The following is a 19,379-nucleotide window of genomic DNA, read 5'->3' on the forward strand; positions in this document are numbered from 1 at the left end:
GTGGATTAGCCGGATTTGAAACCTCACATTGTCCTTTTTGTTCGGCTCGAGCTGCACCAGCATTGTAAATAAAATAATTATGGTACAACAAATGAAAGATATTTCTAACAAGACGTTATATAGATTCTTCAGTTATGTAAAAAAGAAATATAATCTTACCTTATTCCACAGTGTAAGTTGCCTAACTCAATCAAGAGTTAACAGTGTTGTGCCGGTATCTCTGACAGTCAGGGGAGGTGATGGGACAACACTACAGGAAAGCAAAGGAAATGTCAACTTTCAATATAGGGTAAGTTTGATTACAACTCTGATGGGGTCTGAGTGTCTGTAAAACTTGGAACTGTTGAAAATAAACTGACATTAAATTTTGAAATAAAAGTCCATTCAACAGGGGATCTATTTTCTATTTTCTAGTCCTAGATTGCATTTCAATCAATCACTCAAGATTATTTGAAGACAAGATACAAAAAATAATTGTTTCTTTTCCAACGAGATCAAGATAACAATTGATTGTTGACAATTAGAAGGACACATGATCTGCTTGATGTTTAGTGTCTACTTTATTTGTTTTTCTGATTCTGATTTTCCTGCCAGGTTCCATCTATTACAAGTTTCAGTCCTCGTTTTGGACCAGCAGCTGGTGGGACTCGTATAACAATCAATGGAATGGCTCTAAATACAGGACGGAATATTCAGGCATTCATTGGTGATAAAGCTTGCATTATAACAAGGCAAGTAACGACATAAACAATTAAGTCATAGAGGTAGAGCCTGTTAATCAGAGATTTTGTTGAAAGAATCATACCATTTATTAACCGCTGGTTAAGAAAAGACTTTACAGTGATGTGTCATGTTGTATAACTTTTATTTACAGCCCAGTTACAGAGACTGAAGCAGTGTGCACAAGCTCCGAGGGGTCTGTTGGGCAGATGGAAATTCTTAAGATGTCTTTTGATGGAGCAGATAAAACAAGTGAAGTGTACACTTTCAGCAACAACCCTGTCATTACTGAAGTCAGTCCAACCGCCAGTATATATTCGTGAGTACATCTACAAACAATAGTTGTTAATGACACTATATCTTTCTGTTGAAATTTCTCAATTGACCACAATCTTCAATTTGTGTCTGTTAAGGCTGCAGTTTCACAAGTAAGTTGAAGCTAAATGAAAACCTCATTGAAAGCGCTTAAAAATTTAAATGTAAAAATAACCTTGTTATTTCCTAATCAGAAAAGCTTAGCTACTTTAATCCTGCATTTTTTAACCCTTTGATTTTACTGTAAATACTCAGTGGTGGTCGGGAGATGGTTGTCAGAGGGACTCATCTAGACACTGCCCAGATGGCTTCACTTGTTGTTACAGTTGCTTCTCAAATCACTAAGAGATCTGTCCGCAGTGAGGGACCCAACAATATTGAGTTTGTGGAGGTGAGTCAACATAAAAATTATACTATAACATTTTCCCATCTTACATCATGACAATTTCAAAGATTAAATGTTAATCACAACAGGACTTTTAACAAATAATTGTTTTAAAAATTTTGTTTTTCAAGAGTTGTGCTGTGGAAGGCTCAGAGATCATGCGCTGTACAACTCCCAATATAACATCAGCCATAAGCAGCTCTTTATCTCAACTTAACGTGACCTTTGGCTTCATTATGGATGGTGTGAGTGACCTCTTAACGTGGTCAAAAGACAACGATGTTGGCTTGGAGTTCTTTCATGATCCAGAGTATGACGAGTTTGAAAACGGCTTGTTTGAGAAGAATAGAGAGTTATTGACGATCAAGGTGAGGATTTATCAACCATTGAATGATTGTTAATCACATTTCATATTCCCAATACATAACAACATCTTTGTATTTATAGGTCTGTTAAAATTGCATTGCTGACAATATATGACATCTATTAAATCGCTGCGGTACCTGTTGCTAAAATATAGGATTCAATCTGCCTCTATCTACTAGGCAATCTTGGTGGTTTAGAGTTCCTGTAATTGAAGGAAGGTTTTAAACTTACTTTGATCAGAGTATCAAATGGTTTGATGAAAAAATATGATGTAATTGTGAGTATTTTTCAGCTGTGATATGTTCCATTGAAATATTCTTTTCAGGGTGAACGAATCAACAAAGCAATCACTGAATCAGAAATCATCGTTCATGTTGGAGCAATGAGATGTGACGTAACCTTCTTTGAAGAAACAGCCCTTGGTTGTATTTTACCCAAGGAGCAACCACCTGCTGGGGACTTCACCGGCCAAGACAAAGAGAGAGGTCTTCCTGTGGTCTGGGTAAGTCTTAAGAGAAACCTCTGTTGCCATAAAGAAACAACCATCTGAACTAGAATTCATGAGCAAAGACAAAGAGAGAGCGCTCCAGAAAAAACCTCTCTGTTGCTATTTATTCATGAAACAACCATCTGCCTAGAACATCAAGGGTCAAAACAAATGCAGAGGGCTCCGTAGTCTGGGTAAGTCTTAAAATAAATCTCAGTTGTGATCTACCAAATAAGAAACAACCATCTGACAATGAGTTATTGCATTAAGACACATAGACAGGGCTTTCTTAAGTCTGGGCAAGTCATAACACAAATCTTAGTTTTAAGTTAACACATTGTAGAATGAAAGAACCATAACAGAGTGCTTTCTGCATCTTGTAAGACAAAACTCACTTGGAACTCACTTGAGAAACAACCTCCTTATAAGAAGACTTTATGAAGTAAGAGAAAGGGGTGAGATGACTCAAATCTCAGTTGTACTTTGTATTCTGTGCAATTCTTAACATATTTTAATCTGCTTTTTCAGGTGGTTCACAGCAACCTTGAGTTCCGCATTGGTTACATCAAATATACTTCAGCCATTTCAACTATTACTATTCTAGCAGTTATCGGAGCAGTGACTTTCATCATCTTGGTCTGCATAGTTATAGTCCTGACGATACGGCTGAAGAGAGCCAGGCGAGATGCTGATCTTCTGGTCTTAAAGAAAGACCTTCTTGAAGATGTTAAGAAAGGTCAGAATTAGAGGTCACAGAATTTACTTTATTGATTATATGACCAGGGGACAATTCTTCAGTTGAAGCTGATAGTGATATATGCAGAAAATTTGTGCTAAGCTAGGTTTCTCTGCTAAAAAGCACAAAGAAGTAGTAAATCAGTGACAAACATCGGCCCAAAAGCTGTTAAGCAGTTTTCTCTGCTAAGCAAAAAGAGCAATAAAAACAAAGATTGGGGCACCAGTTGCCACAACAATGTAAACTTTATGAGATGTTGGCTGGCTACCTGTTTCTACTGAGCAAGTTTTATGTTCTAAGTAAGTTACAGTTCCAAAGCGGTTGTACCTCACAGGGCAAATGAAGCTTTTAATAAAGATAATCAGTTTATCACATCCACATTGAACAGGATCATACTTTAATAACAATTTGAAAAACAGGACTCTCCCAGAGAAAATTTGACCTTCTCCGATTGACAAGTGACGTTGAAGAGAGTGGGATGCCATTTGTGAGTCACCGTGACTACGCTACTAACATGCTGTTCATTGGACAAGAGGTTCAACCAACCACAACGGATGAAGAGGTAACAGTGATCAACACAAGAGACTGCAAGATCCTCTGAATCAGAGTTGTCATTAAGTCCGATGAAGTAGGATCTTGAGTAATAATTTAATAATCTATAAACTTATTATTGCGCTCTCTCCAGGACCAGCCTGTTTGAGAGCGCATAACAATTTAACACAATACCAGAAAAAAAAAATTAAATTATGAAAATTAATCCATACGAAAACAATCAAATGCGAAATTACATAAAAAATCCATTAAAAAGTTACAATAATCCATTAAAAAAGTTACAGCAAATAACAAAAATCCATATCTCAAGTCTATTCTCCCAAGGGTCAGGTGCAGGGCCTAATTTCATAGAGCTACTCTAGGCAGAAAATGCTCTTGTAAGCAGAGAACACTGCTTACAAAATCCCTGCTTAGCAACAATGAGCAGGAAAGCAGTCACAAATTGTATGTGATTATGGTATTTTGGCTGGTAACTTTATTCTGGTAAGCATAATTTAGTTTTGCTCAGCTTATTTTTGTGCTAAAGTAGCGCCATAAAAATGGGCCCTGTTTCTAGAGTCCTTAATAAAAGTGAATCTGATGTCAGGTTGCCAGACCACTTATTTATAAACTCTTTCTCAAGAACCACAGTTGACAACAAACCATCACATGCTAAATATAACTTTTGCTGCAAATCTTTATCCTGACCAGTAATTCTACTCATGACTCAACACCAAATCTTAAAGTATTCACTATATAACCACTTCCAAAGAAACAGTAAAGTTAGAGCAAAATGCGAACAGCAAACAAACCTCACAAAATAAAGGAAATACAGAAATTTATCAGAGATCAACATTATTGCACCTTTAACTGTTGAATTTAAAATTTGATGCTTAGGAACCATGTTGCAGTTTGTCTAAAAATAATTCATTTTACATTCTGTGCATAGTACGGTGAATATGCTATGGTTGAAGAAGCCATGATGATGTTCTCTGAGTTGCTAGGCAACAAGAACTTCTTATTAATTTTCATCCAGACCCTAGATACAAGGAGCCGCTCAAAGATTTCGGTCAAAGAAAGGTGAGAAGTTTGAGACATGATTTTCTGTCTGATTCCCCCTCCCCAAAGAATGAGGCTGTTTAACACTTTATATTCACAATTTCTTTCTTTTGCTGGATATTCATAGTACATGTAATATGGATTATTTTCTCAAGGTTTATTTTGTCAATTAAAAAAGTCTGTATATATTTTTTGAAAACTATGCTAGGATTAAGATCAGTGATGTTATATTATATATACGTCCATTATTTTGTGAAAAAGTAGAATGTATATACAACATTTTTGTTTACATCCTGATAAGAACAACCAGGTTGGACACACTGGTGGCTCATTTACCAATGTACAACATTACTACAATTGGTTTTGTTTTTGAACAATTCCGTATTTCTAGACAATCGATAGCATCGTTACTGACTGTTACCATGGTACTGAATAACACCCTGGATATCCTAACAGAGTAAGTCAAACTCTAGGGACTGCGTTGATTGCCTATATTTTAAGTTGCTTCAGACTACAAAGAGCAAACTTGGAGAAGGTAATTTGGAATACATATCAGATGGAACAGACAATGGCAAACTAAAGACCTATAGCAAGAAAACTCAAGACTGGGATAAAAGGTCACAAAACATTTTTTTGGATTTTGCACTGAAAGAAAAGCCATCAAGTGAGGCTTGCAGAGACACAAATGATTTTCTTAATGAGCTGTGTTGGTTCTGAGAAGAACCAGTGGTGAACAGTGAGACGTTTCAACAAGTATTCTTCGACTGTCCTTATCAGGAGAAAACTGGACTCTATTGCTGAGTGATGCTTAAAATCTGCTCAAGAGGTTCAGCTTGCAAGAAGGCTTCAAGCTAAACCTCTTCGGCAGCACACAGCAACATAGTCCAGTGCCTCTTAAAGACAATCAGAGTACCTTTGTGGAAATGTTGAGTTGTTTACCACTGGTTCATAGTCTATAACGAGAATTATTGGCATAGTGTCACCGCAATTATCTCTTAATATTTCCACCATGCGAAGTTTCAAGACCGACTTAAAAGGAAAGCCAGTGGTATCCTCCTCATATGGGTTTCAAGATTCTTGTATTTTTAATATCTTTTTAAATTGTTTAGTTATAGCCTACTGAACATTCTTGTTATTTTTAGCGTCTTGTTAACGTTGATGTCACAGGAGATTAAAGATGCTCAAGCCACCAATCAGAAACTCCTACTTTTCAGCAAGTAAGTACATGTATATTACCTAATTGTTTCATTACACTCTAAACTTCTCTAAGAGGAGAATTGACCAGGATTCTAATGCGGCCTGACCTATTTGGGATGAAGATACTGGTCTTTGGCATTTACCAAAAATATACTCGGCCTGAAAGGGCTTTAAACCACCTGTTCATTGCGAAACCCCCTACAACTAAAAAAAATAATAACAATAGTATTTTGCTCGTGCAAACCTTAAGTGTCTGAATTGAAACAAATGTACACATTCATATTTATTATCCAGGACAGACAGTGTTTTTGAGAAGCTTCTTTCAAACTGGGTCTCCCTATGTCTGTATGACCAACTGAAGGTAGGTCAACATTTGAAAACATTGTCCGAATAGTATTGTGATAATTAAGAATAATTGGAATTATTAAATTACAAGTGATAGTAGCGCACGTACAATAATTATAAACTACAGCATTTATAAGGCGCACTTTACTGAAAATAATCAATGGTGCCGGTCTGGAAGAAGTTAAAGTTAGTTACAGTGTTGTCAAGATGTTGGAAAGTAAGCATGAACAAGTTTGTTTCAAGTTTTTGCTAGAAGAGAGTGATGTTGTGCATCTGGAATTGAATTCTAGAGTCTCACAGTGTATTGCATGATTTCTACTATTGTTATCTCTTTCATTTCTGTTGTTTTTGTCTATTTGTTTTTGTATGTGTAGTGCATGCTAGAGGGCCTGCATGCCTGTTCGGGGTTTCCCCTTTGCACCACTTTGTATTTCGATGTTTGAACATTTGAACTAACCATGGTTCCTTTGTTATTATGTTTGATATAGAATCACACCGCCTACCCTCTGTTTGTGTTGTACCGTGCCATCAAATACCGCACTGAACAAGGTCCTATTGATGCCGTCACTGGCCAGGCAGAGTTTTCTCTTAACTTTGAGAATTTACTGCAAGAAACTGTAAACTTCAACATCTTGGTAAGTATAAGATATCCAATAATCTGATTCTCTGAGACCTACTAAAGACGGTGCAATTCTTGCGCATATTCAAACATTTTGAGAGCACTTTGATCCCATGTACATAGCTTTAATGCATGAAGGAAACAAACTCACACACACTTTACTTTAAAACCACCTTTTTCTGCCACTAACATCAGTAAAAACCCGACTAAAATCCGACAAATGAATCATACAATTATTTGTATTTGTGGGTTTTAGACACTGGTAGTTCTCAACAGAGAGGGAAATGTCATCAGGGAAGTCAAGGTGCTAGACGTAGACACCATCTCCCAAGTCAAGGAGAAGATCTTAGATGCCCTCCATCTCAACAAACCCTACTCCAGCAGACCCAATGCCAACCAAGTCAGTCTTGGTAAGTTACTCTTAAATTGCTCTGTAAAGAAAAGACACTGTCTCCCTCTGTTTGACATTCATCAATTTGGGGATTCTGTGTCCCAAACAATTTTCAAAAAGGGATATTTATTCTCAAATTTTAGTTGACTGCATTTAATGTTTCACACACAACCTTAATTTTTTACCAGAGGGCTTTCTGGTTCGACACTCCAGCAGAAAATAATCAGTTATAAAACCTGATCGCTGATTACTCACAAAATCTTGCATACTTAAACACAATATTATCCTAAGTGAGCAAAGAAGTAACCCCTAAAATTTTCTAAAGAATTCCCGAGATTCCAAGCACACATGGGTGGTGGGGGGGGGGGGGTCACAATTCCCCTTATTGAACACCAATATAGTCTGACTAAGGCACAGTTTCCCTTCCTTTAAAACAAACAAATATTTCTCAAAATAAGAAGGTTATCTTTAACATCATTATGGCTTTATTGGTGACAGTTTGGCATCAAAGAAAGAACGAGCGTCTGATCTTGACAGACAAGAGCATCAGACCTCTCACTAACAAGCCAAGTCCACTCAAGACCCTGAAAGATTTCCAAGTGAGTAAAACACAGGCAAACTTTATCAAAAAAACTGGGGCTTAAAATAACATGGTTTCAAAATATTTATCTGAAGTTTAAGACACTTATAACATTATTAAAATGCAAAAAGCAGCCATTGACCAAGTGCAAATTCACAACTATGTTTTCCCATATCCTGTATTCAAAACTGTCAAAGCAAAGTTAGAAGTCTAGTCTTGGTGCAAGACATTTCTCGTTCCCTTTTCACGCACACCGCGGCCAATTCAACGACAGCGCGCGCACCGACTCACCTGACTTATAGTCCACTCACCACCCCGGAATTGCGGTGAGTGGACTAAGTCAGGTGAGTCGGTGCGCGCGCTGTCGGTGAATTGGCCGCGGTGTGCGTGAAAAGGGAACGAGAAACGTCTTGCACCAAGACTATTAGAAGTCCTGTCACAGTGCTGTTTGGATAAGAGCACTAAAATCAAGCTCTGGTGCTTCTGTTCAGCAGAGTGTGTGTTCGATTCTAGGTCGTGACACTTAAGTCCCTGAGCAAGACACTTGGGTTTCTTGGGTAAATGGCTACCTGTGAGGGCAGAGATGGTTCTTGTGATTGGTTTAGACGAGTAGCGCATAGTCACACATGCTGTACACTCCCCAGGGAGCTGAAATGGTTTAAGAAATGATATAAGGCCCAGTGACCAGGGGTAATAATGTTTGAAACGCTTACTTTGAGAAGCCCTTGGGTGTGAAAAGTGCTATATAAAAACTAGTTACTATTATGATTTCTATAACACCCTCGTTTTGGGTGTCTGTGTGTGTGTGGACATTGTTGTGTGTGTGTAAAAGTAGTAAAGACAACTGAGCATGCTTTCACACTGTATTAGTACATCAGAATACAATGACTGCAAAAGGATTGAAGAGGTTGCAATGATATTGCAGGTGATGAAAACAAAGCTTTTTAAAGATGATACAATTAGGTAAGAGTTTTCACTGGTTCCCTGGTATTGCCTATAATAGGTACCTGACAGAGCACCAGTTACCCTAGTGGACGAAGGCACAGGACAAGCTGAAAGTTGCTGCGGACCAGTGCATCAAGATCAGGAAAAAATTACACATGGTAAACAATCTTTTAAAAGAAGTTACAAATAAAAGTCTAAGAAGCTAATAAAAAACTCAAAGTTTGGCTGGTATATTTTGGAGAGAAATCAAGTCACAAAAAGTATACTTCAATTAGCACAAACTTAAGGTCAAGTACCTTTTTTTATTTCAAACATTCCTATTACCCCCCCCCCCCCAATTTAAACAACAAACCAAAACTTGTTGACACAAAATTTGACAATTGAATTTCTTTACCAGATCAATGAAGTTGAGCTGAGTTCTAAATTTTGTTTTTTAAATCATGGTTGGTAATTTTACAATAAAGAAACAAAGCTTTTTGTAAGTGTACCAAAACTGTCATAAATAATATCAAAGTGTTATATAGCACAAGTATATACCAAACAAACAAGGTTAGGTACTCAAGGCGCTGAGTATATACAAACTTTCAGAATGATAGGTAATTGCATTTATGAATTTTGAGACCCAATTGTTTATCCATTTAACTCAAAGTATTCTAAGACAGTGATGTTTCCTTGTTTTGTTTCATCCTCTACAGAGTATTTTACCATCCAAGTTGAAAACCGCTATGGAGGACATCAAGATCAACATATGGTAAAACTCTAAAGTTACATCAATATGACTAGGAAGAAACTATAAATAAATAGTAAATTTAAGGGTTCAACCGAGTGTAAATCTCTTCTGTTAGAGTGTTGGCTCTGAGAAGAGTTGGTTCTTTTCAGAGCCAACACTCTAACAAAAGAGATTTACACTCGGTTGAACCCTTAAATTTACTATTTATTTACTCCAAAATCACACTTTCATACAACAGTTTACTTTCATCAGTACTCTTGCCATAGGATAACGATTGATCAATAAGATTCTCCGCTCTTTTTGTTGTTGAAAATAGCGATAAATAACCATGGTAACAATTGTCTTTTAGGCTATGGAAGTGGACTCCATATTCACCGAGGAAGGTGGTTACTGCATCCCAACAAAAGGTAGCATCCAGCATAAGATCCCTCCTGACAAACCTCAACCAGAGTTAACATCAAAAGTAAGAAACATTTACCAATTTTATGTCAACAATCCAACAAAGAAACTAAATCTCATCCTCCAATTATACCAACATGAGATTTAGCCAGCAAGCTTTGAAATTAAATTTCAGATCATTGCACTGGTGCTCTGTCTGGACTTGGTAGCAATTAGATAAATATTTCACAAGTACTTTAATTGCCTCCATTTGCTAACATCAATGTGACTGTTCAGGATATTTCTTGGGTTCCAATATGTTTCTCCCCCCCCCCCCAAAAAAAAGAAGATATTCCTTTTATGGCACTTTGGAAGTGCACACAAACTTATTGAGATCCAGAGATAATTGACTGCAGGAAAATGCTGCCAACCTCCAAACTTACACCAAAATCACATAATAAAAACACAGTTTAATTTTATCAGTACTCTTGCCATAGGATAACGATTGAGCAATAAGATTCACCACCTCTCTCTCTCTCTCTTTGAAAGTAATGATTAGTAACCATGGTAACAATTGTCTCCTAGGCTATGGAAGCTGAGTCCACATTTACTGAGGAAGGTGGTTACTGCATCCCAACAAAAGGTAGCATCCAGAAGAAGATCTCTCATAATGAACCCCAACCAGAGTTAACAACAAATGTAAGAAACATTTACCAATTTTATGTCAACAATCCAACAAAGAAACTAAATCTCATCCTCCAAATATACCAACATGAGATTAAGTCTAACTAATATTTACAACAATTGCCAGCAAGCTTTGAAGTTAAATTTCAGATCATTGCACAGCTTTAACATTTTCACTGCTGCCCATTACAATAAAATCAAAATAATTTTGTCCATGCTAAGCCATTAAATAATTCCATTTGATGAAATATTATTTCACAATAACTTTGCCTGCATTTATTAACAATTAAGAGATGAATTTGTGGAGTGTTTGATTGGTCAAGAGTTGTCATTGGTACCCTTCTTGTTGCTGGTTACCTGTAGGTCACTGACAGTGCACAGCAGAAGCAGTATGAAAGGGAGACTGATTATGGTAAATATTGATTATGAAACACAAATTTGCTGAAAGGTTTTCTTTGAAAGTGTAACAATTAATCAAGAAAACAACTTACATTCATGAACAGAATGCCAGCTGTTTATATTTACACAGTCTGAATATCACTCAATACAAACACAAACAGCCATTTTTATGAGAACAAAATCACAATAATACCAAAAATTGTCAAAACATCTCCTTAAAAGTATTCAGCACCCTTAAATGATAAAGAGATTAATCATAAATTTTCTTCCCAGAACATATGTATCTAGATAACGCTGGTTTGGAAGATGAAGAACAAGACCAGGAAGGGTTCAGAGATTGGCATCTGGTAAGTAAAATAAATCAATAAATAAAACAAACATTTAGTGAAACATTGTTGCAAAAAATAAATCAGTTGATAGATAAGGGAGCCTTGCCCGGCGATGGCAGAGTGGCAGAGAATTGGAGTGCAATTGCCGGTGGACTCCGGTGGGTCCCGGTGCAGCTCTGTTCCCCATGAACCAGCTGGACCAGAAGGGTCACGAGTGCGGTCAGAGGAGGAAGCCTCCATGCCAGGAGATGGCCAACAATTCTTCATACAAACAGTTGATCAAAATGCTTGACGAATACTTTACTCACAGCAGTTTTATACGGTACTTGTAACAAAAAGTGGCAAAACAAGGGTAAAAGGGGTGCACCAAGTTTTTCTGGGGTACCTCTTGCCAATTACAACTTATAGTTTCCGTTTGTATTTTTCCAACACAATCCACTTTTTAGTACTTTTTAAATAAGATAATAAGACTAAAACGATTACACTCGTGTGTAACTGTTCATTATAAAAAAAAGTTCTGTAATCAAGTTTATAAAACAGAACATCTTATTCGGATAAATTGGAATCTCAACCCATAATTTTGAATGAAACTGAGGGCAACCGGGTTTGGGGGGGGCACAGAAATAAATTTGGGGAAAGTGTCAAGAAGTGTTCTAGCTTACTAGAGAAGGTGTGTAATTATGGTAACCGTTTTCCCCAATAGACTCAAAAGAAGGAGTCTTTCACGATTGAGGAACACCACCCCGAGCAACAAGGAAGCAAATTGTGCTGTATTTCACTCAATAAACAGAGTCAGTGGGCTACTAACAAGGTCCCATTCCAGAGAGTTCTCTCATCAAAGGTAACCTTTTTATCTAACAAAAACAAGTAGTTTCTGAAATGCCACGATAGATCGTTTACTTCCTCTTCAAGTTTAACAAACTGCCTTAGTAACTTGTGTCTTGGGAGAAGTTTGGGTTCTTAGAAGAGCTGGTGTTGTCTCCACATTTCAAGCAGTTTACTCTGCTCGTTTTCAGGAATGTAGCTGCGCAAAGTATAATATTTTTAATGTCAAGACCACACCAGCTCTTCTCAGAGCCAACACTTCACACAAAAGAATGTATTTACCGGTACATGTTTGCACCCACAAGTTTACTACTACAGTTTTTACTTTTGTCTCAGTAATACTTCCTGTATTTTGATTGCATCATTGATAATGAACTAAGAAAGTCTTGCCAATAATAACGATATCTGGATGCTTGTGACTCCGCAGCCAACCAACATAAACATGGTACACTCAAAACAAGCAAAGACAGTACAAAAACAGGAAATCAAGTATATTCAAAATCAAAACAGCGATTGAATTTGCTGACTCTAAATTCTAAGTGGCTGTTGATGAGGCATGACCGAATTAGAGAGTGTTTTATTTGAGATTGGAACCACAGTATTTGGTATTGGTGGAAACGTTGTGGCAGGAGATTGTCCCTCCCCCCCCCCCCCCCATACCCAGAGTTGTGTATAAATTACTTCTGATAGCGCCCTCTTTCGAATCAACCTCATTCAGCCTGTGAGTTTCCCATTGGGACCGAATCTTCATAAAACACCGTCATTTTGTGCTATTAATTGCTGAAGTTGCACCCTCTCAAAGCAATAATGCATTAAGCCCCAGTCGACTCATACAAAAAATATCCTACCAACCAAGGAGGTAGAAATCTACCTCCATGAACCAACCAAGTGAATACTGAATACCTAGCACTGTAATTAATATGCAATCAAGAAGGCACCTATCTGAAAGGGAACATGATGAAGAGATCTCAGTTTCAAACATGGGAGGAAAACCCCAACTGGGGGAAGACACACACAACCAAGTAGAGGGACTGAAAACCCCATCCAAATACAAGGCTCCCTCTGGGGTTTGAGCCAGGAGTCCACACAAGAAGGCAATGTAGCATATACCACCAAAAGCCAATGCTGAATATATTTATAACCATACAGCATGACAAATTCGACCAGTCAGTCATAACAATGAAAACCTGTCTTTTTATTCCTTGAATACCTCGACAACAGAGCGTCATCCAAGAGTATGTTGACAACATGTTCCAGACCATTCTCTCCGTGGAGAGCGCCCCCAAGGCAATCAAGTTCCTCTTTGACTTCTTTGATGACCAGGCAGACATGTATGACTTGAAGTCCAAAGACCCCGAAATTAAATGCGCCTGGAAGAATAACATGTGAGTAAAGAATGGCAGAGTGGAAGAGGGAGGCCCCATGTTCCCATATTTTAAGACATTCTTTCCCTCTTGTACAGAAGTATCCCCTACCCCCAAACAAACAAAAGTCTTCTACAGAATTCCTGAGATTCCCAGAACACAAAGAAGACACAACAGGAAAGGGAGTACACCTTGTTACATATCAAGTACCCCCAATTCATTGTTAAAAGGACCCCTACATAAGATTCAGCTCACATTATTAACACACCGAAGAGTATAAAACCCCTATAGTTTCACCAAAATACTAAACAGCATTGTAGAAACTAAACCATAGACATTGATCAACCTCATTTATAAATATTCACATCACTATTCACAAGTTCATGTCAAGTATTAAAGATACAAGTTCCAACTATCTTGAAATGAGACGAACTGGGGCTTGCATGCCTCCCTCATAATCCATTGCAGTTTGTGAAAGATGCTTAAGCCTAAACACCACTTTCTGCTTGGATACATAATTTTGCTTAGCTGTAAGCTTGGTAACACTTATAGTCTAAGATGTTTTTATAAATTATTTCAAACAGTTTGCCTCTGCGTTTCTGGTCCAACGCCATCAAGCATCCAGACTACATCTTTGACATCCAACCTACTCCGTCCGTTGAGGCAAGCATGGATGTGATTGGTCAGTTATTCCATGATGCACACGACACCAAGACTGATAAACTTGGACAGGTAAAGAGAAACTGATGACAGAAAGGGTGGCTGTCTTAAAGGGTGGCTGTCTTAAAGGGTGGCTGTCTTAAATCACAGAAAAGCCAGATTGCATTCCCTTAGTGTCTGGTATATTGAGACAATTTTCATCAGTGCCATTCTGCAAGATACAGACTGTGTATTCAATGCTGTAAAATTATTATTATTATATATTTCTGGTAATGAAACTAAAGAATTCTCATGAGTGAACTTAAAATCACTCTAGCTTGCAAGCCTGAGGAGCCAAACACAATTTCTAACAGAGGAAGATTTTGCATTGATTGGATAACAATGGGGGAGCGGGTAGGGAAGCCCTATGAGTTCAACACCCAACAGAGTAAAACAATAAACAAAGTAATAAAACAAGATCAAACCACTTGAATGTTCTCCTTCAACCACTTTAGATCTTACTTCCAAGTTTCTGGACTTACTTATACCTTTGTGGTTTACTTTTGATCTGAATTGTTAACATTGACAGGAATCTTCCATCAACAAGTTCCTGTACAGCAGAGAGAAAACCAAGTACCAGCGTCTTGTCCGACAGTACTATAAAGGTGTGGAGGAGTCTACACCGGTAACCACACAAGACCTCAACACTGAACTACAAAAAGCAAGTCAGGTAAAAGGACATTTCACAATCCAAATTTTTTCGAAAAACAATTATCAAAAATTCAGGTTAAATTCTCAAAACGTATTCAATTTGGTTAATTTATAAGATTCCTTCACACAGCACCATTAAATCCTTTTATTCCAAAGTCAAAACATGAATACAATACTTATTTAGTTATATTTGGATTCACACTCGATGAATTCAATTGTATTTGTTTTCTCTGTAGAATTTCACAGGATTGTTCAGCAAGCTTAGCACCTTAATGCAACTATGGGATCTTGTAAGTTGATTGATTTTTATTTGGGAGAAAAAATGATATCATAAAACATACAATTGACACACAAGTTATATTAAAGGGGAGTTGTTCATCCACAAAAACACCTACTCTGTTCTGTAATTATTAGTTATGTTAAAATATAAATTTGCCTCTTAAAATACAACCAGCCGACATTTGATCTGCAATTTTGTGGAGTAAAAAAAACACACACAAAACCCCACAGTTTCAACGAGTATTAATGTGAATAATTATTGTCTTCTTTTACAACCACATTTATTTCAAAACAAACCTTTTTTGTACAGCCAGAAGTGCCCAATCAGAACGCAACGTGTCCCTCGAATGTTTTTAGGTACATCATGCTCTAGCCTAAGTAAGTTTGATGGTGGACACATCATTAGTTAGATACTTCTGTATACACCCGAGCCAAACAGTGCACTCCTATACAGTGTCTACCACGCCTCAAAAATAGTTACAGGAACACCCTAAACATAAAATCCCATCAGGTCTATTCCCTCTTTAGTCTCCTGATAAAGACTAGAGCACCTTCTAGTTGAAATGTCTGGAATAAACCAACAGTTTCAGAGGCACTACTTCTTCATAGAATGGATTAATGCATGGCAATACCCCAGAGAAATTAATAAACATCTCAATCATGAAAGTTATTAACTTCTCTTTCTCTCTTTCAATCTGAAAACAGCTTCTTGTGGTGTTGAAGACAAAAGATCAAAGTGATCAGAAGCATCTGGGATGCTTGCTGCAGGAAGTGAAAGAAACACTCTCCAGAGGCAATGCTTTGTAAAATTTTCCTGATGTTTAAAACTGGTTTTCCAGGTCAACTTCTGCCGTTCAAATTCACACCTCAAGTTCCATCAATCAAGGTTCATTTAAGCTACTATTGCATTCAGTTTCGTTTTGGTGAACTCATTATTTTGTTCTGCTCATTCAGATTCATTTCAGTCATTGCAATTCATTTGTTGGCATTAAACACTACATGTTCGCTATTCAGTTGATTGTCCACCACCCATAAACACTTGATGTAATTAAATGGTTGACAAGCCTCTTGCTGCTGGCTCTTATGAAATTGAATGAAATGTTTGATATAATGAAGTTGAATGATCTTATACTTGAATTGTAAATACTTAACTGTTGAAGTTGAATGACTGTTGAATGCTTAAAATGTGAATTTTCAAATGATTAGTATTTGAATGAGCTGTGTGTTAAATAACCAAGGGTTCTTTGTTGACATTGGCCAGGAAAACATGCAAGAAAGTAAGAGATAATCATTAAATGAGATGAGACTTGAATAATGTAATGTATAAGAAATGTTGCTTCCCTTAACCAGGTTCCTGTTTCGATTTGCCTGAGACAAAAATATACAAATGTTTGTGCATAGACTTCCCAACGCAAACTTGTACAATAAATCTGAAATAATATTACAAAAAATGAGGAATGGAAATAATAATGTCTGTCTGATCAGTTTTGAGGTTTATGTATTTTTCATGGTAATATTTTATTATTTTTATTCTTCTATTTTGTTAGCTGAAATGTTTTTCAAAGTAATAGATTTTCTAGCACATTTTGGACAAAATACTTCACATTAGAGAGAATGGTTTACTGTTTCTAACAGTGTAGAGTTTGTTGTGTTTTTTTTAGGCAGTAAATCATGAACGTTTATGGAAACTCCCAGTCAGAACCATTACGACGATCAGGCTGAAAGTGATTTAAATAATGGGATTTTTAACTCAGATTTTGCATAATTTTGACCCAGTTTGGGGTTATCTTTACACAGATTCTTGGCCATATTTACCCGGAAATTGGTCAATAAACTATAGTGGTTTTTAATTTTGTTACCACTTTTAGTAAACAATGAAAATGTGATTTTATTTTTGCAAGACTGTGACGGTTAATTTGTATTTTTGAGGAAATATTTAACTTGTATACCATTTCAGTTTGTCTATTAATATTTGTTTAAATGACAGTTCATAAATGCATGATTGTATAATACTCAGATAAATGTATGTTATTAAAGACATTTAATTATCATCTTCAAGATGTTTATAAGTTGAAAGCTGTCATGCTACGTTGAAAATTTGACATAAAGTATGAGGAAGTGAGACTTCAGGTGAAGTTTAAACACTCTTGTCCACAACATCACAAGCTGGAACATTGCCCTCACTGAAGTAAGTTGAAGCCATTCATTGGCTAAGAGTTTTACCCCAAGATGAATGAGGTTCTATTCCATGAATGTTATACTTACAGGGTCAATTTTGAGGAAGAATATTTAATTTAAGCCAATAGTTAAAACTTTTTCTTTGTACAATTGTTTATTATTCTGAATATTTTAAAATTGTGTTATCAATTTAGCTTATTTTGTTAACAATTAAGAATTGTAAGCAGTGCCATAAAGTTGATCAACTTAATAAACAATAAAATATACAGAAGAGAATAATGCAGCTATGATCTAGTATTATTTATCTTGCCAAGTTTTCAACTAAAAGGACTATGCAACAATACATGTGTTCTGTTTAAAATGAGGATATGGAGCAATAGCTTAAAGGAATTCACGTTGCCTTGGATCGGTCGAGTTGGTCTTTTAAAAGCGTTTGTGACCGTTTGTTATAAAATGCATATGGTTAGAAAGATGTTTTAAAAATAGAATACAATGATCCACACACATTTGCATCGAAATTGCGTGGTCTTCCTTTTACTTTGCGAACTAACACGGTAGGCCATTTATTGACTCCCATAAATGGCCGACCGTGTTTGTGGACGCTTTTCAAAGACCAACTCGACCGATCCAAGGCAACGTGTTCCTTTAAAGGAATATAAAACTTTCAACTAATGGAATCAGATGACAAGACAACCTCATTCTAAAATGGTCAGGGGTCGATTTCGCAAAGATAGTCCTCACTTAATAGGACTATAGGCCTTGTCCTAGGAATTATTAAAAATTTAGGGCTGGTCCTAAGGTAGGAGGAGCAACTCGGGATAAGACTAGTCTGAAACCAAAGTGGACCAAACCACTGTGGCTCAAAAGGCTATTATTCTTATCTTAAAATAAATTTAAAACAAAATCTGAATTATTGCTTTCTAACATTGGGCGGGGAGGATAGTGCTTATTGTCAGGTGGCCAAAGCATTTCGGCTGTGATTGTTGATTTCAACTGAGCCTGTTTGAGATTGCTGGTCAAGTTCTATTTTAGAGGGACTTGTCGTTGTTAATATTGCCTCCCTGTGCTTCGTCTTTCTATAAAATGATCCGGCTTCCTCTCACTTTCACCAAACTTACAGCAGATTGGTTTGAGTAATGGTGTTTACTGAAAGACACAGGACTCTCTTTACCAAACCATCGAGTTTGAGGTCTTTTTCAAGAAAAACAAACCAAACAAACCAAACAAACTAGGCTTGGGGTCTAGGGCTCCATTCAACTGTTTAAAGCCTCATGAAGGAAATAGTACTTGCTCTACCTAATGGAAACCATGGCAAATCCGAAAGCCATTGCTATGTCAAAAGGGTCCGCATATAGTAATGTGCACTCAAAAGTAAATTACTCAAAATAATTTTAGCATAAAAACATACTTGGTACAACAATGAAGAGCTAATGTTGATTGTGTATTGTAAGAAACAGCTCCCTTCGATATGCAATGATGTGTGACAAAAGCCTGCCCTCACTCCTGACCCTTTCTTCCACTGAGTTGGGTGCATAGTGAACAACATTGGGCTTACTCGGTGTGTATCAAAAGGCTGTAAACAATTGATGTTTTTTTTTTTTGCGATGTTATTTCCTTCTCGATAGTCGTTATTTCCACTGCTTGTGCTATAGTTATTTATGGCTGTCTTAAATTGCTCATTTTGTTGCCACCATCTTCAATAGTGTTGTTTTGCGGCTTCTGCAGAAAGCCCGCCAACCACTATTCTGATTCTGACTCAAATAAGTCTGGAATCGCGGGAGCCATACATCGTCCCAATCAAAACGAGTTTTATCACTTTTTAGTTTCCTGCAGACGTTTTGTGAATGTTGGAGAGCCTTCTCAAATTAAAAGCAACAAAACTACTCGTTCTGAAAAAGTAAGAGATCTTTATCCAGCCATGTGTTTGTCATCCTGTGCCTGAAGCATTATACATCAGGAAGAGACAGAGGAAGAGAAGTCAACAACTTATTTCTATTGTGTTCGTCAATTGACACTATGGAGGCCCAGAGGATCCACGTAATCATCTTGTTGGCTGTATGTTTGATCCTGCTGGGATTATTAAGAAGTGTTGTATCAGCTGAATGGCAAGGAGATCTGTCATCTTATCACATTGCTTCATTCAGTAATCCTCATCCTCCTAGACCTTTCAATGATCCATCTGACAGA

The 19,379-nt window shown here is 37.0% G+C and overlaps 3 protein-coding genes across 3 annotated transcripts in view; 2 read left to right on the plus strand and 1 right to left on the minus strand.

The window, feature by feature from the left end:
* LOC139933762 (plexin-B-like) overlaps positions 1-250 on the minus strand; it is a 129,923-nt gene extending 129,673 nt beyond the window's left edge. Inside the window, exon 1 of the mRNA XM_071927963.1 lies at positions 160-250. The gene's annotated coding sequence lies outside the window, so the exon portion shown is untranslated. The remainder of the gene's footprint in view (positions 1-159) is intronic.
* Positions 1-17,470, plus strand: part of LOC139933757 (plexin-A4-like) — a 28,369-nt gene extending 10,899 nt beyond the window's left edge. Inside the window, exons 15-41 of the mRNA XM_071927953.1 lie at positions 172-289; positions 595-731; positions 875-1,039; positions 1,291-1,426; positions 1,552-1,788; positions 2,112-2,288; positions 2,802-3,009; positions 3,429-3,571; positions 4,490-4,620; positions 4,991-5,056; positions 5,742-5,816; positions 6,091-6,157; positions 6,630-6,776; positions 7,017-7,170; positions 7,650-7,750; positions 8,735-8,834; positions 9,372-9,427; positions 9,756-9,869; positions 10,370-10,483; positions 10,832-10,880; positions 11,141-11,214; positions 11,900-12,037; positions 13,243-13,406; positions 13,970-14,117; positions 14,614-14,754; positions 14,972-15,025; positions 15,720-17,470. Of these exons, the coding sequence (XP_071784054.1) occupies positions 172-289; positions 595-731; positions 875-1,039; positions 1,291-1,426; positions 1,552-1,788; positions 2,112-2,288; positions 2,802-3,009; positions 3,429-3,571; positions 4,490-4,620; positions 4,991-5,056; positions 5,742-5,816; positions 6,091-6,157; positions 6,630-6,776; positions 7,017-7,170; positions 7,650-7,750; positions 8,735-8,834; positions 9,372-9,427; positions 9,756-9,869; positions 10,370-10,483; positions 10,832-10,880; positions 11,141-11,214; positions 11,900-12,037; positions 13,243-13,406; positions 13,970-14,117; positions 14,614-14,754; positions 14,972-15,025; positions 15,720-15,821 (3,316 nt within the window). The 3' untranslated portion in view covers positions 15,822-17,470. The remainder of the gene's footprint in view (positions 1-171; positions 290-594; positions 732-874; positions 1,040-1,290; positions 1,427-1,551; positions 1,789-2,111; positions 2,289-2,801; positions 3,010-3,428; positions 3,572-4,489; positions 4,621-4,990; positions 5,057-5,741; positions 5,817-6,090; positions 6,158-6,629; positions 6,777-7,016; positions 7,171-7,649; positions 7,751-8,734; positions 8,835-9,371; positions 9,428-9,755; positions 9,870-10,369; positions 10,484-10,831; positions 10,881-11,140; positions 11,215-11,899; positions 12,038-13,242; positions 13,407-13,969; positions 14,118-14,613; positions 14,755-14,971; positions 15,026-15,719) is intronic.
* A 1,360-nt stretch (positions 17,471-18,830) lies between these two features.
* LOC139933754 (plexin-A4-like) overlaps positions 18,831-19,379 on the plus strand; it is a 34,196-nt gene continuing 33,647 nt past the window's right edge. Inside the window, exon 1 of the mRNA XM_071927946.1 lies at positions 18,831-19,247. The gene's annotated coding sequence lies outside the window, so the exon portion shown is untranslated. The remainder of the gene's footprint in view (positions 19,248-19,379) is intronic.

This window comes from Asterias amurensis, chromosome 2 (genome assembly GCF_032118995.1).
Source record: "Asterias amurensis chromosome 2, ASM3211899v1".
NCBI classification, from domain to species: domain Eukaryota; kingdom Metazoa; phylum Echinodermata; class Asteroidea; order Forcipulatida; family Asteriidae; genus Asterias; species Asterias amurensis.